A 23,687-nucleotide genomic window follows, 5' to 3' on the forward strand; every position below is an offset into this window, starting at 1 on the left:
TTTGTTAATTAGGTACATAAGTAATGCACAGCTCTTGAACAGTGGTCCTGAGGCTTTGAGAGGCTATACCACTCCGTGGCTCTTGCTTTGCTCTTGGCACTTTTCCTGTGGTATCGCCCATTCTCCCTAGTAGTTCTGCAGTAATGCCGAGTCAGCGTCCTGAGGAGGGGCTAAGGCCTTGCTACAGGGAGTATAAGTCAGTGGCCAGAGCCACACAGTGGGAACCAGCACAGCTGGGTTTTAACCCAGACGGTCTGGCTCCAGAGTCTCAGTCAACCACAGGAGTAGAACATCTTCAGCAATTTTCACCTCTCTGAGGATCGGAGCAGCTCAAGAGAGGTCATAACTAAAGATTAATGTGACTGTGATAAGCTGCCTTGTGTGTATGTCTCAGGGGAAGCTGCTGCTGAGAATTCGGAGGTCACCTTCATTAAAAAGATGAGCTGTAACGATGCCAACCTGGTGAAAGGGAAGCAGTATTTAATCATGGGCAAAGAGGTTCTGCAGATCAAACACAATTTCAGTTTCAAGTAAGTCACCAGCATTAACTGCCTCTCTGGCTTCACTGTCCTTTAATACATTCGAGTTCCATTGGTACCTTAATTTCGACCAGCGAGCGAATCATTAGGATTGGCTACCATCACTGTACCTAAAGCCTTGGCTGAGGGATCAACCAACCAAGAGCCTGATGGAAATTGAGAATACATGTCTACATCCTCTGGCCACCAGCCTGCACCCTCATATGCAAAGAGTTCTAAGTGTAAATATGATGTCTAAATGTGCACCTTATTATCTGTAAAGAGCTGGCCTGAGCTGAGATGACAGCTTCATCAGTAAAGTCCTTGCTGGGCAAGCATGAAGAACTGACGTCAGTGACCAGAAGAACTATATCAAAACAAAAAAACAAAAACAAAAGCAGGCATTGGGTCTAGAAAGATGGCTCTGTGATTGAAAGCACAGACTGCTCTCCCAGAGACTCCAGGTTCGACTCCCAGCACCCATATGATGGCTTACAATAACCTGGAACTCCAATTCCAGGGGATTGTATTCTCTCTTCTGGGCTCCGCAGGCACCAGACATCACGTGTGGCGCACAAACATACAGGCAGACAAAACAGCCACACACATTAAATACATAATAAATAATCAGTTTTTTAAAAAAAAGACAAACACACACTAAGTGGTGCACCCTTTTGGTCTCAGAGCTGGAGAGACAGACAGGTGGATGGATCCCTGGGGCTCACATGTCAGGCCGCCTCACCTGCTGGCAAGTTCTAGGCCATTAAGAGGCCTTGTCTCAAAAAAAAAAAAATGTAGACAGTGCATGAGGAACAACACCCAAGGTTGACCTCTGCCTTCCATTATGTATGGAACACTGCTGCACCATTACCAATACCAACACTGTTTCCCTTTTGCCTTGCTAGGTATATATACCCTCTAGATTCCTCCACCTGGATTGAATATTGGCCCACAGACACAACGTGTCCATCCTGTCAAGCATTTGTAGAGAATTTGAATAACTTTGCTGAAGACCTCTTTTTAAACAGCTGTGAATAAAAAGTTCCGCTGCACGAAGATTCCTCCTGCGGCGGGGGGCGTTGCTCCTCCTCTGGCTTGGAAACCTAGCCTAGAATCAGATCCACTTTCTTTAGAGTAAAGCACAAACTGATGAGTTACGACTTTGTGAAATGCTATAGCCTTGAGGGGAGGCGAAAACAGGTCCCCCAAGGCTATCAGACGTCAGTGCCAATAGACTGAAACAAGTCTGTAAAGTTAGCAGTCAGGGGCGTTGGTTGGGGCCAGAAGAAGAGACCCACTGAAACTGTAGCCCCTTATCAAAACATATCCTTGCTTGAAAGAAAAATACCAAGGACAGAAAATGCCATAAAATCTTGACTTTGCACTCAACTGTGTTGAAAATGGTGTTATTTTATGCTGGCTCAGCCTCAGGCACACCCAGGGGATGGGAGAGATCTGTCAATAGAGGACCTTGACCCGGGAAGGCCACCCCCAGCCTGGCCCCCTGAGCAGGCAGGGGAGTTGCTCCGCACTCTTGCTTTCTCTGTGCCCCTGACAGGAAAGCCTTTTGCTCTCCCAGCTGCCTCTCCCTCTCAGTATCCATTTCCCCTGGAACTTACTCTTGCCAGTAATTGCTCTACCAGAAGGCAAAGCCCCGTGCAAAAGCCCCGGGAAAGGAAACGAGGACTCTAGAGACTGTCATGCTGGCCCAGACCTAGTCTCTCTTGGATCCTCAGTCTGTGCTGTACACAAATGACTTACACAGAGGTTAGATTTCAAGTGACATCGTGTGTCGCACTTCAGGTCTCGGGAGTTCGCGTAGAGATCCCCGCCTAGTGGCTCCAGAGTCTCCCAAAGTACAGGGATGCTCATAATCATCATTTTAGAGTTGCCAAAATGGAGGCTCCAAAACATACAGCAAACCCCCAGGGTATCCCAGGTCCACACTCCTGCCCAGCCCTCCACTTGATTTTTCAGATGAAAGCCAATGTAACCAGAGTTTCTTAAAGCAAAGGCTAACTGAATTAACATAAGAAACGTGTAAATAGGTCACTGACTAGGCAACAAGGACAAAAGGAATCTCCCCTTCACCACATCTTGAGACTTCACAGCGTGTCTCATTATTGGCAGAGACTTTTCTACTTCCAGGAACTTCTGTGTCACTGCCCACAGTGTGCATGCGACCACGATGCCAAGCAGGAGTGGAAAGGCTCCAGCTAATTGTGCCTGTGCCTGGCCGCTGCCTCTCCTTGCTTGGGGGGGGGGGCGCGGGGGGACCTGCTTCCAAGGCACAGGCCTCCAGGCTATTAGGCTTCTCTCCCCAACCTTCTGTCCCCAACTGTGGTGGCAAACAGGCCAGACCACAGTCACCAGATGAAGCCATAAATGCAGCTGAACTGTTGATAGCGTGTGTCAGCTCCTCCTTGACACCTTCTGAGCATGCTTCCTTTAGTCACGTTTTGTGACACCCCAGACTAAGCCAAATCCTGACTCAGCCTGCACTCCTCCGCCGAGACTCTTGCACACCTGCCATCGTTTAATCATATAGAATTGTGTAGCGTGTGGCAGCCTGAATCCATTATGAGCTCCACAGGGGCAAGTGTGCTGGTTCAGCTGGTACAAAGGAATAGTCCTCTGAGGGGGGAGTGAGGATGATTATAAGAAAGATGGAAAAGAAGACTCAGAGACAAAGTTTAGACATCGGAAGGGCTGTCCGGTCAGCACTGCGGCAGCCTCCACTTTAATTCTCTTAGGCTTTATATATTTGACAGCATCGTGGGAAACAAAGCCACAAGCTAACAGAAACAATTCGCTTAAACGTACAGAAGATATTCGTTCCCGCCCCAAAGGCCTCTGCTTTTTCACCAAGGTTAATAGAATCTTCAGTCCCTAGCCTTGCACCTCAGGTGTACCCCTCATGGTTCCATTGCCTCAGCAGGCCGGAAAATCTGCCGACAGGTCCTGACCTGCCTTGACTCTGCCTGCCAAACAGACTTTTACTTTCTATTTTTTCCCTCTGCTTCAGAGAAGCAGCGAAATGTCTCCCGACAGGTAAGGTCTGAGAGCATTCTCTTCACCTTATTTTCCAGAGTCTGTCACAATGCCAAGAACTTGACAGGGATCCAGGAAGCTCTTGCTTGTGGGTTACCCTACCGACAGATGTTGAAGAATATCAAGATCCAAGTCCTAGACTCAGCTTGGCCCCTAACTGGTAGATTAAGCTCCCTAAATCCCTCTGATAGTCTGAGAAAACAAGGGGCCTACATGTTTCTCTCTACAGTGCTAAAATTATCTAATAATCTCATGGTGAGAAACAGGAAACAAAAACAAAGGCAGACATGCATGCAGCAGTGGGGTCCATAAATGTAGAGAGAGCTGAGGATGTCATCCGTAGCTTCTGAGGGAAGGGTGCAGGACCTAGCGAGGTGAGAAGGCATGAGGGCCTTCAAAGCAGAAGCGAGACACATAAGCAAGTCACCCCAGAGGTTAGCCAGAACGGCAACAGTTTCCATAGAGGAGCTCTCCGAAGCAAATGCCACGAAACACAGAAGCAGCTCATTCAAGTCCTGGTTTAAAATCTTCTTTTACCATAAGTGTGTCCAAAAGTAACTCTGAGGAAAAGTCTAGATTTTTCTTAAGGAAAAGCTAACCTGACACATAAATAATTGAGATTTAAGAAATTCATCTTCAGCTGGGCAGGTGGCAGAGTCAGGAAAACTTAATTCCCAGACTCTATAAAGAGCGGGGAGTGGTGGCATATACTTGTAACCCCGTGCTGGGCAGGTGGGGACAGGTGGGTTAAAAGAGCTCTCTGACCAACCATCCTTGTTTTGGTGAGTCTCAGACCATGTCAAAGGAGAAGGAGGAAGAGAAGAGAAAGAGGGACGGAAGGGCTGGGTTTTTTTTTTTAAGATTTATTTATTTATTATATATAAGTACACTGTAGCTGTCTTCAGACACTCCAGAAGAGGGAGCCAGATCTTGTTACGGATGATTGTGAGCCACCATGTGGTTGCTGGGATTTGAACTCAGGACCTTTGGAAGAGCAGTCGGTGCTCTTACTCACTGAGCCATCTCACCAGCCCAGGGCTGGTTTTAATAAGCCTATTGCTTGATCATCTTTGTTGCGGCCTGGACTGAAGCTTCTGTAAACACGGCAGGCGACCCAGGCCATGTTGCCTCTGTAGCAGCTAGCTGCTCTGCAACCGCGTAGTCCAAACACAGTGGGGGACAACACATAGGGAGCAGCAGTGAATTTGACGCTTGGGCAGCAGCATAGCCCCCCTTGACCATGGCCATCAGCAGGAGGCAGACTATGTGAAGCAGAAGCTTGTCGGTGAGCAGATGTGCTGAGAAAGCTCATGTCTCAGAAACCAGCAGAAAGATCATGCAGACTCAGGATGGAAAAAGCCAACTGAGGCATGCAAGGAATGCGGTTGTCTAGAAGGAGAGAAACTGGGCAGACTAGGGGTGGGTAAGGTACTGTCCCTCCGTGGGAGGAGTCCCCTGGAGTTTCTTGATATGAATTTAAAGAGGGACTGGTCAGCCTGGGTTCTGGGATGTTTCAAGCCACTTTCAGAATCTAAAGCTACAGAGCATGCAGTCAGTTTAACCAGGCACAGTTGTACTTGGATAGAATCTGTTGACTTTGCTGAGGAAGAACACATCGTGGGATGGGTATTAGCAAAGACTTATGGGATTTGGGCTGTGATAGGGGGCGATTCTAGGGAGCAGAGCTCCTCTCTAGGCTGAATGCAGGAGCAATCCTATAATAGGCATCTTGACTATTCTAGTTGGAAAAAAAAAAAAAAAACAGATGCCTCTGGCTCTCATATTAGCCAGAAGAGGGGGATGTGGTCGTCTTGTGGTTTAAACAATGTTCTTGTTTTTGATTCTCTGCTCAAACAGGATAATAGAGGCACTCTTTTCTTTTTTTCTTCGTGTGTTTTGTCTGGCCTTGGCCACAGTACACAAAGAACACTGTAGACTGACCTCACCCACCAGGCCAGCTCGTACAGACACCAAGGCCAATGTCCATGTCAGGGGCCGCTCCCCTCTCTCACACACAGGCATACCGTTTCAGAGGTGCCCCTGAGAGGCCATGCAGAGACCTCTCAGAAGTGAAAATCCCTGCCTTGAGAGAGAACTATTTAGCAGCCAAATCTGAAGGTTCCTGAAGACACAAGACAAATCTGGGTTAAGTTTTTATGGACTTTTCCTACACCTGAGACTGGTTCTATAGTTAGTGAGACAAGAATACCAGTGACATGATCTTTAACTTTTATTGGGAGATCGAGCTGTACCTTTACAGAGCAAAAGAGACGATTCAACTGATAATATTCTTGGCTTGAAAGCATGAGAACCTGAGTTTGATCCTCTAAACACACATTAAACAAAACAAAACAGGCTAGCTAGTGCATTGTGTTTTATATATATAAAAAAAAAAATACCAGGATATGTTTTGTAGAGCACAGTATGATGAGATGGGAGCGGGGAGGGGTGCCTTAGCAGGCCTGTGCTGAGGTGTCCCTCACCCTGAGGTACCAGCCATACAACTGGTCTAGTATAGAATAGTTTATATGGGGACATAGGAAGAAGAGTTGAGAAGGGAGAAGAGAGAAAGAGAGAGAGGAAGAAGAAGGAAGAGGAGGAGCAAAAGGAGGAAAAGGAGGAAGAAGAGGAGGAGGAGGAAAAGGAGGAGAAAGAGGAGGAGGAAGAAGAGGAATCGGAGGAAGAGGCCTGCTAGGAACACATGAGGAGAGAGGGGGAGGGAGAAGAGGTAAAAAGGGGTTGGGGAGAGAAAAGAGCCAGAGAGTCATAGAAGGGCAGAGAGAGAGAGGAGGGGCCAAACAGCCCCTCTTATAGCAAGCCAGGCCTACCTGGTTATTGCCAGGTAACTGTTGGGTGGAGCCTAGAAGGAAAGCCAACATAGTACATGCTTACAATCACAATGGTGTCCAAACAGGCAGGTCGTGGAGGGCTCAACATATCATTGTCAGTCTAGGCAACTTGGTGAGTTTCAACCCAGTGAGAAGCCATGTCTTGTGGCCTCCTCACACAGACACTCACATGTACATATGCATGCGTGCACACAAACACACACACACACAATTAAATAAAATGAATAAAGTATTCACCGGGCCAGGACAGAAGTCCAAGGCCTCTGACTGGACCCACTGTTCTTTCTACCACAAAGGTAAGCAGAAAGGATGGAGCAATCAAACCTTCCTGGGTAAAAGCATAGCCTTCCAGCCAGCACTGTTCAAAGATAACACAGAACTCTGTAGGAGGAACTGAGCTCTGAGCACTGGGGATAGCCAAGCAAAATCCGATACCATGTTCCAAGAATATTGCATGAGCAGGAAGAAGCAGGCCTTGGTGATGGCACAACGTCCTTGTATCTGTGAGGCAGAACATCAATAAAGATCATTTTACCTCCTTGGGTCTCAGGTCTCACATCTGACAACTAGAAGAGCTAATAATTCCCAAGTCAGAGGATTTTGGTAAAACTTGAATGAGAACACAGGAAACATAAAATGGCAGGCACAGTCAGAGTTAGGGTTAGTGTTGCTTGTCAATCCAATAGACATCTGGAATTACCTGCACAACTCTAAACACACCTTGTGGCATCCCATGAGGTGGAGTCCTGAACTGAATAAAAAGGGAAAGGTGAGCTAAGCATCCATCTATCTGCGTGCTGACTACGGGTGGACCAGCTGCCTCAGCTCCTGCCATGTCTCCTTCACAGCTATGGGCTGTGCCATCAAACCGTGAGTTGTACTACATCCCTCCATGAAGTGACTTTTGTCAGGTAGGTTTTCACAGCAGTAAAAAAAGTAACCAGTGCACACATGCCTCACTAATACCACAGGTGATAACATTAATAGCATGGCGGTGGTGGCACAAGCCTTTAATCCCAGCACTTGGGAAGCAGAGACAGGCAGATTTCTGAGTTCAAGGCCAATCTGGTCTATAGAGTGAGTTCCAGGACAGCCAGGGCTACACAGAGAAACCCTGTCTTGGGAAAAAAAAAATTAGAAACTGTTAACAGTCCAGATTTCCCCCAGAAGTCACGTGATCAGGACCTCCTCACTTCACAGGTAGAACAAGGAACCTGGGACTCCACAACAGTTAGTTAGAATCACAGCACAGCACCAGGCTCTACAGGCCTCTGTTGCTGGCCTGAGCCACTCCCGCCAGCTCCAGGTCAGAAATGGCACCAGAGAAGGGAGGTGTTACCCTGCGGAAATGATAAGAAGAAGTGAGATGCTGAACCATGAGTCAGAAGCGCTTTCCCCAAAAGCCCAGTACAAAGGAAACCCATCTCTACTGCTGTGTAACTTCTGCTTATATGTGGGGAACTGCCCAGCCTGTGAGCCTGGGAAAGTTCTAGAACCTCACCCAGAAATCAAAAGTGACATTCTTAGCCCTGAGGGCTGCAAAGATTACCTGCTGCTATGTGCCAGCTAGGTGGCAAGGGCCATCACTGGCTGCGAGATTCACCTCCTCTCTGTGCCTCCCTTCTCTTGGCAAAGAAGTGATCGCTCTCACCAGGCACAGCTTACAGATGTGTTGCAAGGATGAAGCAGATCAAAGAGATGGCTCAGCAAGTAGGAGCACTGGCTGCTCTTGCAAAGGAACTACATGGAGGCTCACAACCATCTGTAACTCCAGTTCCAAGGGATCTGATGCCCTTTCCTAGTCTCCATGGACAATAGTCACATGCATGGAACATGCACATACATGCTGACAAAACACGTATACACACTGAATAAATAAATAGATAAATAAGTCTTCTTTAAAAAAAAAAGAAAGTGTGAAAAGCATTTCAACTTCAAAAACAGGCAGGCTTACACTCTTAGTTTCTCTGCACATTGCTAAAGCAAAATAACCTGATCAAAGCATCTTAAGGGAGGAGAGGCGGAGCCTGGCTTATAGTTCCAATGGGGTACACAGTCCATCACTGTGGGGAGAGCAAACAGGAGTGTGAGGTGCGCTGGTCACACTGTGGGGGCAGTAAGGAAGTGGAGAGAGAACAGGAAGTGGGACTGAGCTACCAAACCTCAAGGCCCGCCCCCAGTCATATACTTCTTCCTGTAAGACTCCATTTCTTAAAGATACCATAAATTTCCCAAACAGCATTGCCTGGGAACCACAAATATACAGAGACCTGAGTCTATGGGGGAACTCTTCATATTCAAACCACAAGGGACAGCACTAACTCACCCCCACGGTAGCTTTGTGCTGAGATATCACAGAGACTTTGTACTATGCTTTTAAAAAAACTTTATAGGGCTAGAGAGATGGCGTCTTTGTTAGGGCTTTTAATTGCTGTGAAGAGACACACATGGCCACAGCAACTCTCTAGAGGGAAGTATTTAATGGGGCCGACTTAGAGTTCAGAGGTGTGTTGTGATGGTGGGAAACACGGCAGCATGCAGACAGGCAAGGTGCTGGAGAGGTAGCTGAGAGTTCTAGACCTGGATCCTCGGGCAGCCAAAAGAGAGAGTGGGGGGGAGGGAGAAACATGAGCTTATGGGGGCCATTTTCACTCAAACCACCACAGACGGCTCAGTGGCACTTGCCACACAACCATAAGAACCTGAATTTAGATCCACCAAAACCACACAAAAGCCAGGCAGACATGGTGGCCATCTGTAATCCTAGTACCCAGGAGACAGAGACAGGGAATTTCTAGGGTAAGATAGTTAACGATACTTGTTAGGAATTGAAGTTTGAGTTCAGTTGAGAGACTCTGCCTCAATAAATAAAATGGAAAACCATAGAGGAAGACACCCAGTGTCAACTTTCGACCTCCCCAATCAGATACACACGTGAACATGTCTATCTACAATAAACATGTGTAGTATACATACACTACACATAAAATAATGATTGGGAAAATGCCACTATTTTAAAAATAATCTTCCCCATAACCAGCTTCCCTGTTAGCAACTATGTTCTTGGCTCAGTGCCCCTCAAAAACACATCCTCTGTCTGGCAGCATCCAGATCACCTAGGAGCCTCTTAGAAGTACAGAGTCTCAGTCCCTACATACAGTCACTGGAAACCTATATTTCAACAAGTTTCCAGCAGTATTATAGGGGAAATAAAGTGTAAGGAGTATTGTTGGTTCTGATTCTGTGGAGCCTGACAGGGCCACAACTTTTACATCTATATAGTGCCAAAGATGCATCATAGACTATGCAAGACACTGGGCTATTGTGTTGGTTAGTTTTCACTGTCAATGTGATACAATCTAGAATCACCTGGGAAGATAGACTCAATCAAGGAATTATCTAGATCAGGTTGATCTGTGGTCATGTCTGGGTTAGGGAAATCCTCCTGATTGTTAACTGATATAGGAAGATCCAGCCCATTGTGGGCAGCACCATTCCCTAGACAGAGTCCCAGAACTATGCAAGAGTGATGGACACTAGCTGAGCACAAACAGAAATAAGCAAGCATCCGTTTGCCTCGGCTCTTGGCTGTGTGTATGATACTTTAACCTTTTGCCTTGACTTCCTTGCAATTAAGGCTGTAAGCTGGAACTGTCAGCTAAATAAGCCCCTTCCTCCCCTAAGTTACTTGTTCTCGAGGTATCATAGCAAAGCCACAGAAATGAAAGTCAAATAGCTTCCAGACAGCAATAGACCCTGAAGACACAGCGGATGCAATTAAGTAATTCTTGGCAGCCAGAGTACAGGGGAACTGCATGGTGTCCTACACAGAAGTCCATACCAGTGAGGGACATGGGAGAGAGTGCACACGCCATGTGGACTCACACAATGGTTACAGAGACACTCACCTAGAATATATCAGTGCAGAGGGAGAGTGCCTCTTGTGAAGCCTCCTTGGCTTGAGACTGTGGATCAGGAAGGAGGGGGACCATGTTCTACAAAAACTGGGTAGGAAGATCCAGGAAACATTGAGGAAAGGCAAGAGAAGAAAGGCCTGGGTGAGAGGCAGGCATAGGTCTCCACGGACAGCCGGTGCGGCAGACCTGTTTGCGTTGAAGGGTTCAGAGGTTTAAGGGAGTGCCCACCCAAGGTGGAGGCAGGAATCTCATTGCTGTTTAGATCCAAACATACCACATCATAATTAAGCCCACCTCCACTGCCATCTATCTACCACCCAAGGCTCTTAAACCCCCACATCTTACAGAGGACACTGAGTAAAACATTCACTCGTATCAACTGATGTCTGATTAGCATGCTTGCTCAACCTGTGCAGAGCATGCTCACCTCAGCCACTTGGTGAGAAGCGGGGCATCAGTATCTTGGTAAGAACTTGAGGGAGCCGAGACTCACAGTCGCGTACCTAGAGAGCATCACAGGAGGCTCTGGTCCAGCTCTTCCCTGGACGTCTTCTCGGACAACCCCACAGGGGTCGCCTTCTTTCTATTTTACAGATGATGAGAGAAGCCCCAGGGAGAGGAAAATAATTTGCTCAATGCCAGCCACCCTCAAGGCTGAAACCCAGGCCTTTTTAACTCCATATCCTGCTGGCCACAGAGGGTCTTGAAAGAAGAACATAGAGGTAGGTACCCCAGATGAGGCCCAGCACCCTAGTAATATGGCCTGTGGAGAGGTAGAAAAGGGACAAGTCCTAAAGTATGCCCTTCAGTTATTCCTCCTGGTAACAGCTTCTCAGGGGCTTGGCTAGCCTGGTTCCAGCCACGGCCCTTGCGAGTGCCTGCATGGCTGGCCTACTGTCCTAGTTTGCCTTCTATGGCTACCAGGGGTCGGGGGAGGAATGAGGTCTATTTGGCTTAGACTCTCCAGCACAGTTGGAGCAGGAACCCAAGAAAAAGCAGAGGCAGGAAACATGGAGGAGTGCTGCTTACTGGTTTGCTCCCTGTGGCTTGTTCAGCCTGCTTTCTTATACAACCCAAGACCACCACCTGCCTAGGGGTGGCACTGCCCACAGTGGACTGGGCCCTCCTATATTAATCATTAATAAGTAAAGGCCCCACAAGCCAATCTGATGGGGAAACTGAGCTCCCCTCTCACACGAGATTGTAGTTTGTGTCAAGTTGACCAGATATAAACTAACCAGTGTATCACTCATGGCCATCCAGGACTCGGCCACTCCACTGTGGCCACAATGTGTGCACTCCTTACCTGCATTTCTACCTGGTACCCAAGTTCAGAATTTTTACTTTCCTTTAAGCAGCTTGTCCTGCCCCTGTGGTTTATCATTCCCTGGAAGCCTCTTCAGGATGGGGTCTTGCTCTGTCCTCTCTGTCCTAAGCACGGGATCTGGAGCAGGGCAGGTATGAATTATAGTTTGTGCTGCAGCAGAGCACCAGGTCAGAAGTTGGTTGTCTTAGAACTTCCAACCCAGGCGTGAGGATAAAAGGGAGCCCCTCAACCTGAGGACAGCTGGGTCCCCAGAAGGAGGAAGCCGGAAGCCTGATACAGCCGAGTTTTTGTGCTGACGGTTAAGTGTCTCTGACTGAGGCAAGCACGCACTCTTAGCTGCAAGGCAGAAAGCAAACACCCTCAACTGGAAGCACTAACTAGAAGAGATTCATTTCCCAGTGTAACAAATGTGGTACCTGAATGCAGCAGACAGAACTCATTACATACACTCGGGAATCAGGTTCTCTCCTTACCACCCGAGAGAGCTTATCCAGGAGCAAAGAAAATGGAGTCCTGTCTCTGCCTTCCACGGAAGCCTTAAACACCTATGACTACCTCGATCAGCCTTGAGAGGTAGGAGGTCCTAGGGGTCACATTGCCAGCAAATGACATTCAGTATTCAGTCCCGTACAAAAGAAAGATTCCAAACTTGATTTAAGATGCAGACATTTTACCCATGCTGGCAGGGCCCGCCACGGGTGGATTTCTGTAGCTGGAGGTTTGATTGCAGTGGCTGCTTTTGCTCTCAAGACCTCCCTCCTCTGTTTTCTAGCTATGGCGTCTCTGCTGACAATTGTGGTGATAAATCTTAAATGTGTGGTGTGCGATTTACTATCCTAGTGTCTTCTGACTGAGCTCCAGTGGCACTGAGTACATTCACATCTTCCGCTGCCCTGCCTGGGCAGAGATGGGTAGGGAGGAGACATGGAGGCAAGCGACAGAAGAACTCTCACCTGACCAGAGCTTTGTACGATGGCTCCCAAGGGCTTTGGCTCTGTGTGCACTTGTGCGTGGGGCTCCAGACATCTCCTTAGAGCAGTCTCTACAACTCCTTGCCCTTGTTTGATGCTGCCCTATAGCATCACATTGCTAACTTCTGCAGCTGTCTGAATCCAGCAGGACCTGCTGCTCTCTGATCCCTCCCCATTCTGTGATTTGTCCCCTCCACCGCATGCGAGATAGGCCTAGAAGGACTTCACATCTCCTTTGTGTACGGCCGTCATCTTGTACACAAGAACAGGGGGAGCACAGGCTGATGAGAGCAGAGCTATTTCCCCTCTGCCTTGCTTGGCTAAGTGGTTGCCCACCTCCAGGCTTTCCATTCTATGAGACAGTGTTTGTGCGGTCTCTGCTCCTCAAACCACCATGCCATGGACTAACTCTGAATCAACTCCAGAAAGCTTCCCTTTCTTCACTTGAGAAGTAGAAAAGCTCATTTATCTCTTGCTTTCTTTAGCAAACTCCCATTCAACCCCAGTCTTTCTCGGTTCTTACTGGGACAGAATACAAAAGCCAGATAAAGTGCACGCATCACCTGCACACTGTGATGCCTGTATGGGGGAGATCAAAGTTGAACCCGCTAGTTTCCCAGGATGTTCCACCCACAACAGGGCCTGTGAGAGAAGAGCGAGGCAGAGTGAGAGAAGGCTCCACAGAGGTGACCTCTGAGAAGGGTTTTAAAGAGTGACCAGGATTGTGCTGAGGAGACGGCTCTGTTGGTAAAATGCTTGTCGTGTCAGCATGAGGAACTGAGTCCAATCTCCAGAGCTGGCTGTGGTGGTATGTGTGTGTAATCCCAGCTCTAGAAAGGCAGAGGTAGGAGATCTGATCCCTGGAACTAGCTGGCCAGCTAGCCTTGTCTCAAAAACACAAGGTACACGGCTGCTGAGAAGCAACACCCAAAGTTGACCTGTGACCTGACATGCTCGAAGGAAAACAATTAATGATTCAGTCGATTAAAAATAATGGCCAGGATTTGGATTTCAGACAGGAGTCATAAAAGGGGATGAGGACAGGCAGTCCTTTGTGTAAATGAGGCCTAGTGGGAAGGGAAGCCAGGTGGGACCAAGAGCCAGGGGAAGAGTCTCGAGATGCTGAAATACGTTCTGCATTTCTTTGCACCATTAACCAGAACCCTTTAAAACAAAACGCAAACGCATTGCCTTCCGGGACCTGCTTTCTTTTCAGGACAGCTGCAAAGTGGAACTGAGTATCTAGAGAGGCACCTGGTCCTGAATTCACTGCTCTGGCTCTGGGTCCCTACTCCCCACTGAAGCCCAGGGCTCCAAGAGCCCCATCAGGGCTGGGAACAGCACCCTAGGAAGAGTCACAGGCAAGGACTTTCATCCCTGAGCTGGAGCACTGTGCTGTGTCTTGTGTCAGCCTCTGCTTTGGGCCAAATGGGGAAACCCAAGAGTCTCTGAAGATGAGAGGACAGTGGGTTGGATTCAAATCCCAAGACAATTCTCCCTTCTCTTCCTTATGTGAGACTTCAGTGTCTTAATCTTTAAATAAAGAACAAAACTAGGCACCTCAAGAGGCGTAGGTAAATGGCAGAGATTTTGCAGGTTTAACCATCTGTGGACAGGACAGATGCTCAAAAACAACCCTCCCGCTCCTCTCTAAACACCTCTCTGTGTCTTAGCTTCCCACCTGTTAAATGTGATGGGCACTGAAGAATAAGGCTGAGTTAGGTGATGTCCCTACTCCTGTCACTGGTCCCACTCAAGGGCCCTAAGTAGAGTCCAGTACCTTTAGTTGGAACTCAGAATTACTTTTCTCTTTTATTTTCAATAATGAAAACACACACACACAAGTCCACCCACTGGTAGCACACACATTAGCACATACTTAAGATGAGCACACACATCCCAGCATCACCCTCCCCCCTCCCACCCCCTTCCGCCACCCTTGGTTTCCCTGTTTGATGATATAGGAGAGAGACCAACCACATCCCCTCTGCAAGTGCCCACTAGGTTGGGGGAACGGTGCCCAGCAGAGGGCGCTCCAAGTGTAACCTCCTGGCCGAAGTCCTGGAAAAAGGCAATAGGCCAAGGAAATTTCTAGTGGAAAAATTAAGGAACGATTCCAGGTTTACGAAACCCAGACTTTGAAAAAACAAAAGTGCCGATTTGTCTCCTGGGTTAGGGAAAAAAGAAGACCACAGCCGCAGTCAGATTTCCAGGAAACTCTCGGTGAAGACTAGATGAGGCTGGCACAGGGCAGGCAGAGAGACTGTGGGGTGGCCCAGTCTAGACTCAGATGCCCTAGGAAGTGAGAGATGAGGGCAATGGCATGCATGATGGAGCGTGGGCATGCACATGCATACATAACTGGTTATGTATGTTTATGTGTACCATGTCTGGATGCATATTTGTGTGTAACTATAAGTACAATCCCTCAAGTTGCTTGTTGCATAATTTCTATGTTCTTTTTGCAACCATGATTTAAAAAGATACCATCACTAACTTCATGGGGCTTAGCAAACTAACATGCAGTTTCATTTTGGGTGTCTAAGAGGCAGCTTGAGTGGTACTGACAGACACTGGATTTGTAGTCAGACAACCTGGCATTCCAATCCAGCCGCCCACTCGCTAGGTGACACCTGGCAGCTTCCTCAACATTTGCTCTTCTTGGATGAGAAATGTAAGTATTAAGACCATGTCCTAGGAGAGAGCATGCATGTGCCAATTTTCAGTGATGACCCTGGTCGTAAATCCACATCTGGATAAACACTAGAATGTGTCCGGCCTGCATGAGTGGCATCTCGTCAAATCCACACCTTTACTCACGATGTTTATGGGATGCCAGGTTCCACCAGAGGTCTCACCTAGTGGCCCACAGACAGGAAATGTGGACAATCTCATGTGGTTTGAGGGGCTTTTTGTTGCCGTTGGTTGGTTGGTTTTGACTTTTGTTCATGGTGTGTTCTTAAAAATGATGGTATCACAGGGAAAAAAAAAATCTAGATTTCCAGTTTCCTTTGGAGGGTTCTGCAGCCATGAGCATGTGTGTGCCTGCATGCCACAGCTACTGCTCCTCATAGACGTGTCCTTCCCAGGGGCACCCTAGCCTCTCTCGCCTGGTTGGTTTCCAGAGCAGTGCTTGGAGGGGATCCAAGGCAGCTCAGGGGTGCTTTGTGCAGACGTGTTCTCTGGGAAGGAGAAGGAGGACAGGGCCAGGAGCTAATGCTAGAGAGCTGGCCTCCCCCATCCTCTCTGGTCCCAACAGAGGACAGAGAGTGCCTGACTGTCCTCCATGGAAATCTGTGGCTATGAGCCAGACACTAGTTACAGAAAAGAGCTGGCAAAATGCTTGCTGTGGTCACCTGAGGACCTGGGTTTGGCTCCTCAGGACCTACATAAGGAGCTGGGCACAGCAGCATGCACCTGTATGGGTGGCACCAGGGCGATCCCTGAGGCATGCCAGCCATGAAGCCAAATCACTGAGCTCCAGGTTCAGTGAGAGACCTTGTCTCAAAATAAATGAGGCAGAGGGTATGATGGCCTCGCCCCAAAAACAGCCTCTGGCCTGTACAGGCTTGCATGCCCATACACATATGCACATGTATCCATACACAAGTATGTATATGTGTATTGCAAGAATAGGTCTGAAATATGGTAGACAATGGCCTCCCCAGAAAGTATTTAGACATCTTTTTTAAAATGAGATCCTTAAATACATTTTTGAAGCCCACAGATGTGAAGCCCAGGAATGATGGTTTCCTGGTGTCACTGGGTCCTCTTAGGATGACAAATCTATTCTAACAAATATTAATTGGGCTCCCACTGCACGCAAGAGGTAGTCTAGGGCTTACAGGGGCCTTCAGAGTCATGTCTATTCTGCCCCTTGGCCCTTGGGATCCTGTCTTGAAGAGAGATCATCATCTGAGCAGAAAAATAAACAAAGCACCAAAAGTAGAAGGTATTACTGAGAAGTTCTAGGACAAAAGGCAGTGAGACAAAAGATGTGTCTGGGCCTTGAACAGATGGTGCAAGCTGGGTTCTCTCTCGGCTCCCCATTCCCCTGTGTAAGGAAAGGAGGTCAGAAATGATGAGCAAGCAACAGCACCCTTTTATAGCCTGCCTGGCCCCCCCATATGGGATTCTTTGAGGAGCAAAGGCTACTGCCCTTATTCTCAGTCTTATACTCCTACCCTGCATTCCTACTCCCAAGTCTTGGCTTGTGCTGGGAATTCGTCTAGCTTGAGCTGTAAGAGGAATCCATCAGAGGAGTGGATTACACATAGCTTCCCTCAAAAAAAAAAAAAAAAAGTCCATAGTTCAAAAAAACTAGGCCTTTAGTAGAACCTTCCAGCATTTTCTTACCGTGGTTCCTGGTGCCTCTGTAAGCCTAAATATGGAAAGCAACAAGTGAGCTGTACCCCTTCCCCAGCTTCAGGGTTTGAACAATAAAGGATGTGATGAGAAAATTCTCCCCCTCTTAAGGGGGACATGTGGTACAAGGATGGGAGAACATCTCCCCCATTGCTACAGGGAAAGCAGGTGTCCAGTTTCTAAGAAACAGCGCTCCTCACACTGTGTGCGATAGCTAGTCTTGATTGTCAAATAGATCACATCTAGAGCTAGCTAAAACCCTAAGCTGGCAGGCACACCTGAGAGGGATTTTTAGTTTATAGGATCATTTGAAGCTGAAAGACTCTCCTTAAACCCATATCTTGTTAGGTTAGAAAACACACCTTTAGTCTGGACCACACCTTCTACTGGCAGCCTGTATAAAGGACATGGAAGAAAGAAGTTTACTCACGTGGCTCACTCTGTCTCTGTCTCTCTCTGTCTCTCTCTGTCTCTGTCTCTCTGTCTCTCTGTCTCTGTCTCTGTCTCTCTCTCTCTCTCTCTGTCTCTCTCTCTCTCTCTCTCTCTCTCTCTCTCTCTGTGTGTGTGTGTGTGTGTGTGTGTTTCTTCTTATTCTTCCCCTTGCTGGTAAATCCATTCTGTCACTAGCATTAGAGCCCAGTTTTCAGTATCCTGGTATATACTGAAGGCTGAGACATCCAGCCTCATGAACTGAACAAGTACTGGGTTCTTGGACTTTCCACTGGTGGACAGCCATTGTTGGACTAGCTGGTCCACAGCCTGTAAAGCGTTGTAATAAACCCCCTTTCTCTATATATAGATTTATTCTATAAGGTCTGTTCCTCTGGAGCAGTGGTTCTCAACCTTCCTAATGCTGTGACCCTTTAATACAGTCCCTCATGTTGTGGTGAGTCCCAACCATAATATTATTTTCATTGCTATTTATAACTACAATTTTGTCACTGTTATGAAATGTAACATATATATCTGTGTTTTCTGAAGGTCTTAGACAACCCCTGAAAAAGGGTCATTCGACCCCGAAGCAGCAGCAATCCACAGGTCGAGAACCCTGGCCAATACACCTCATTTTTCTCCCTGAGCCTGAGTCCTCAGGATGATGCATCAGAGGACCATCAGACTGAATCCTGCTTCCACCAGACGCCAACTGCCACTGATTTCAGGCATAAGCCTCGTTCTTCTGCACTAGCCAATAGCCAGCAAAAGCATGGCTCACACAGTGTGGAGTAGTAATCTGGAGGCCCCTGCTGATGTTCCTGCTGTTGGGAGAGAGCCTTGATTTCCACAGTCCATGAAAGAAGGAGTTGATACAAAGCAAAAACAGTCACAGAGCTCATGGCACATGGGCGGCCAGCGAAGGCAAAGAGGAGTGGGTTCGGGTTAAGGCCTTCCCCAGTGTGGGATTTCAGGGGTTGTTTTTATCTGTCAAGCTCTTCCCCTGGACCTTGCCACCTGTTATAATTTCCAGCTTTGCCACCTGCTATACCCTCCAGCTTTGCTACCTACACCCAAGTTCCCCAAAGTAACAGCTCTGAGACTGAATTCTTTTTTTAAAAAAAATTGTTTTATTTATTTATTTTCTATATGTGAGTACACTTCTCTGTCTTCAGACACACCAGAAGGGAGCATCAGATCCCATTACAGATGGTTGTGAGCCACCATGTGGTTGCTGGGAGTTGAAATCAGGACCTCTGGAAGAGCAATCAGTGCTCTTAACCACTGAGCCATCTCTCCAGCCCAAAGACTGAATTCTTTATGAATAAACGTCTAGGCCAATAGCTTTGTCTCTGTTCCCCAATTAGCTCCTATTTCAATAATCCTTCAGTCTCATGTCTCTCTCCATCTGCGTTCTGGTGAATTTCCCATGCCTCCGACTCTCCCAGAATCCTCTCTGTGTACCGGAACTTCCACCTCCCTATTTCCTGCCTAAGTTAACATTATTGACAGGTGAAGCGTCCACACACTGCACAAAAGATTCCTACTACAACCTGCACCGAGGACAGTGGCCTTTCCATGACATGACATCTATCTACATCACCTGCAAAGTGCCCAGTCAACAGTTATCTCAGAAGATCCCAGCGAGCCGGTGCTTAGAATGCAGAGAACTTTTGCAGGGCTCGGGGCGTTTTAAATTTAGAATCTGGATCTATTGAGATGGGGGGAAAACACCAGAGTGTCTGCCTTCAACAAACCCAGACTTCTGGTTTGTTTGGTTTTTTTTTTTTAATTTTTTATTAACACATTATTTCTAACTTTACAACATCCGAAGGGTAACATCAAAAACGAACGTAATGTTTTCTGATGATTACGTTATCCTTAACTGTTTTTTCCTGAAATAAAGCATTTATTTACTTGTGTCTATGCACACACACACACACACACACCACAGCAGTGAACATGTGAAGGCCAGAGAACATCCTGTTCAAACTGTTTCTCATCTTCCACCATGGAGATCCTGGAATCTAACTCAGTTCGTCAGGCTTGGCGGCAAGCACCTTTGCCCACAAAGCCATCTCACTGGCCCTAAACTTTCTACAGGTGGTCTTGTTAGGTCTCACTAACAGCCTGATGGAAGATAAGCACACAGGCACCTAAGCCTGGGCAACACACGAGAGCAATGACAGCTTCCCCGCCAGGTCACACATCGAGTAATGCCACGGATCCGTAAGCCTCGTTTCTATCGTTTGGTGTGCCCTTAGATTCCGATGAAACAGAAAAGGGAAAAAATTTTAAAATGAAATTTTTTAAAAATTCTAGTTATGTAGAGCAAGAATGCCTTCAACTACCACTTAAACAAACACACACCCATAATAAGCTCTAGCTTTTCTAGATTTTCTGAGCTCATTGAGTGTTTTTCTAATCTGCTGTGAACAGCAGTTGTGTAAACTCCTGTGACGATGGCCCTGCATTGCAGAACCCAGCACTTGAGTCAGATGTCAGCAGAGGTTAAGCTGGTAGTGACTGGAAAGCTGTCCTGTATGTACGTTTTCTGACATGAGACTTGGCGGTGAGAAGAATGAGCAGGAGGCACTGGGAGGTGGGGGTGGGGTCTCTGACTCTGCTCAGTATGAGCGTTCAAGCCCCCTCTGGCTCTACATCTCAAGAAGAATGAGAAAGCAGGACCATGTCAGATGGCTGCTTTGGGCCGGGTGAATTCATTCACTTCCTTCTGCACGTTGTCCTGTTCTGGGAGACAGCCACTAGGGCACCAGGACCTTGCCTGGTGGCCTTTACACACACACACACACACACACACACACACACACACACACACACACACGGTGGAGCTGTGTCTTGGGGGGGCGGGGCGGGGGACTGGCTGTGCTCTCAAAAGCGCCCTCTAAAGTGGAAATGTGGATAAGTGATTCGGGGTCGGCAGCCTGCGAAGGAAATGCCAAAGAGTTAAGCTGCAGAAAGGCTGGTGTATTAGGGATGCGGAGTCAGGTGGCCCCACAGTTCCCAACCGTCGCCCTCATGATGGCGGCATGCAAAGTGTCAGAGGAAGCATAATTTCCATCCTGTAACTTTGCCACTCCAGGCCCAAAGCGGGAGAACATGGTCAGGTTTGAGTTCGGCTTTGTCTGGGATCACAGTAGAAAAGCACAAGTATCTAGGGCAGATGCCCACCCTTCCCAAGGCTGCCAATCACTGGCTGTTTGACCTGAGCCTAATTATGTACCTCAAGGCCTCAGTTTTCTAAAGATGAGAACGAGATTCGTTCAGAGCCATGACTGACATCAAATTATAGGGAGCCACTTATTCTCGTTGCTATACTTTTACCACGACCACAGACCCCAGTGTTCCAGGCTGGAGCAGAAGGCTGGTGTGACCCAGGCCTGTCGAAGTACAGGAAGTGAAGGTGGGCGTGCCGGGGGGTGGGGTGGGAGGCGAGTGGGCGGGGACTGCAGAGGCAGGCTAGGCACATCCCCTTCCCATATCTGGGACCTGAGAACATCTAATTCATGCATTATTTGTAGATTGTGTTCCAATGGCTGGGGTGGGGGGCGGGAGGGAGGGCTAGAGCCCAAGATCCAGGAGGCAGCAGAGGGGACAGCCGGTCCTGGCCACCTCTCCTGCTTACATCCTTCTCTCTATCCATCTGCTTGTGTATTTGGGCTCCTTTTGAGAGTATATGAAAATAAAATCTGTAGACAGACTAAGTTTGGAAAAATCCAGTGTGTTTTATGATCATTAAAGTCATTTTCTGCCTTAAAAAAATAAGTAAATCTAACCCAGCAGTGGCGGCACATGCCTGCAATCCCGGCCCTCGGAATGCAGAGGCAGGTGGATCTCTGAGCTCAAGGCCAGCCTGATCTACAGAGTGAGTTCCAGGACAGCCAGGACTTCATAGAGAAACCTTGTCTCAAAAGTCAAACAAAAACTGAAATAAAACAAAATTCTCTAAACTGGATTGGGGAAGGCAGTTCATTCAGTAATGCGCTTTCCACACAGACTTGAGTTCCTAAGGCCGCACGCTGGAGCCACACAGAAACAGTAGTCAGCGTGGTCCTGGGCACTGGAGTGCTGGAGACAGAGATCTGCTGACCTCTGGGGCTTGCTCACCAGCCTGCCTGGGCTAATCTTCAAATCCCAGATCTCAGTAAGAAATCCTGTCTATAAAATAAGATGAACAGCTCTGGGATGGGGGTTAGGGGATGAAACCCAAGGCTGACCTCTGACCTCCATCCACACCTGCACCTGCACACACAAACGCAGAGGGAGAGACCAAAAATATCTATAAACTATTATGTCTTGCATTTTCTACCTAAGTGTTCACTTCCATCCCCCTTCTCAGAAAAAAAAAACAAAAAACAAAAAACAAAAACAAAAAAAAACAAAAAAAAAAAACCTATTTGAGTGACTGAGAAACATAAAACAAAACAGAAGCCGCCTTAGCTTCTAGCTCAGTGCTCATTCTGAAGTCTCTATATCTGGGGTAGGGGCAGGGCACAAAGCCTTTCAACCCAGCCCTAAGCCATCAGGACCACCTCGGTTTTCACCAGTTTTCTGCTCTATGTCCAAGAACTGGACCATAAATCTACCCCTAGGAAGCAGGGCCAGACACTTGGAAGCAGTTCTAGGGCATTCACCTGTGTAGGACTCTCCTCTTCAGCGCACAATGACTCCCATGTTAATTACCCAGCATCCTCCTTGTCATTCAGCCCGCCCACAACTGCATGGCAGCTACCACAAACTCTATATAAACTGTAGAAAGCCAGGCGGTCCCCTTCAATGTCAAAGGTCTGACTGCTGCGGAACTGAGACAGAACTTGAGACTGAAACCTTTGCGGTTCAGTGGCTCTGAGATCCAAAGGAACAGGTGTGAGTGAGAAGGAAATGGGCGGAGACATACATGATCACGGGCTCAGACGAGCATGCGCTTCTCTGTATAATTAAGGACAACCTTATGCTTCTGATCCCCTTCACCCATCTTCGGGGTGTTTGACTCCACGCCCAGTTTCATGTGGTGCTGGGGAGAGAAGCCAGGTCCTCAAAAGTACCAAGCAAGTTCTTCATCAGCTAAGCTACGCCCCGTCGCCCATGTCTGCTTTCCCGATCCTCCCACACAGCCCCAGGCACAGCCTACCAGATATGAGGCCTTCGCCAGGGAGACGATTCCTCTTTTGAAACTTATCTTTAGAAAAGTAAGACAAGTGACCTGGGTAGAGGCGAATGGTCTCCAAATGGTTTATTTTCTTTCTGAATCCAAAGCTTCATCCATGCTCGGCTTTTGATTTCCACTGCCTGGCTGATCCCTGGGCATTTAGTGATCCTCCGGTGATGCCCCCTCTGTTTCAAGAGCCCCCAAATTTAAGCCGGGTGACTACAGATGAGTTTTGGGTACTTTCCGAAATTAAACTATTTCCCTTGGTAAATTTCCAGCATATGAACTCACTCATCTGAAAACAGGATGTGGCGTGTGAAGTGTGAGGTCAGACTGCCTGCTCTTTTTTTCTTTACCCTAGGGCAGAGAGGAAAGTGGGGTGGTCCGAGAAAGGTGAGACCAGAGAGGGGATCTTACAACATCCACGCTTGAGAAATGTCACTTCACCAATTGCACTTGAGAATCGGTGACTTTTGTGTGCAAGAGGTAGATCAGCCATTAAAGCTAGGGTCACAACCAAAAACTAAGAAAGAACCGTTACTGTTAGAATTCAAAGGCTCACAGTGGGCTGAGTGGCATATGCCTGTGATCCTAGCACTTGAGAAACTGAGGCAGGAGGCTTACCAATTCTAAGCCAGCCTAGACTACATAGCAAGACCCCGTCTCAAAAAATAAAATAAAATAAAATAAAAGCAGATGAATGAAAGATCCTTAGAGGTCACCTCTGACCATGCTTGCACAAATCGCAGAGGTTGTATTTTCGGGGTTCCTGAGACACAATACTTGCCGTCAGGCAGACATCCCCTTTCCAAGTCAAGTCCCAGAAGTCTTTATTCCACCAGCCACCCAGATGCAGTATCACCTGCCTGCTAGAAACCTGAAGCCAACAGCAGACCTGCTATGGAAGGGAGACATACACACCTCCCTCATCCAAACAAAAGCCCAACCAAGTAGGTCCTGTGCTTGGGAAGCTGAGGCAGGAGCATGGCTTACAGTTTGGAGTCTTCAGGGCTACACGGGAAGACCTTGTCTCAAAACAAACAAATCAATCAGTTAGAAATCAAGTAAGGAGCCCAAGCCAAATTAA

At 47.7% G+C, this 23,687-nt stretch overlaps 1 protein-coding gene across 1 annotated transcript in view; it reads left to right on the plus strand.

Annotated features, from left to right (window-relative positions):
• Positions 1 to 1,907, plus strand: part of LOC110285518 (complement C5) — a 77,094-nt gene extending 75,187 nt beyond the window's left edge. Inside the window, exons 40-41 of the mRNA XM_021151753.2 lie at positions 395 to 530; positions 1,424 to 1,907. Of these exons, the coding sequence (XP_021007412.1) occupies positions 395 to 530; positions 1,424 to 1,556 (269 nt within the window). The 3' untranslated portion in view covers positions 1,557 to 1,907. The remainder of the gene's footprint in view (positions 1 to 394; positions 531 to 1,423) is intronic.
• Positions 1,908 to 23,687: the final 21,780 nt, after the last annotated feature.

Source organism: Mus caroli, unplaced genomic scaffold (assembly GCF_978045245.1).
Source record: "Mus caroli unplaced genomic scaffold, Mus_caroli_1 scaffold_2, whole genome shotgun sequence".
NCBI lineage: Eukaryota > Metazoa > Chordata > Mammalia > Rodentia > Muridae > Mus > Mus caroli.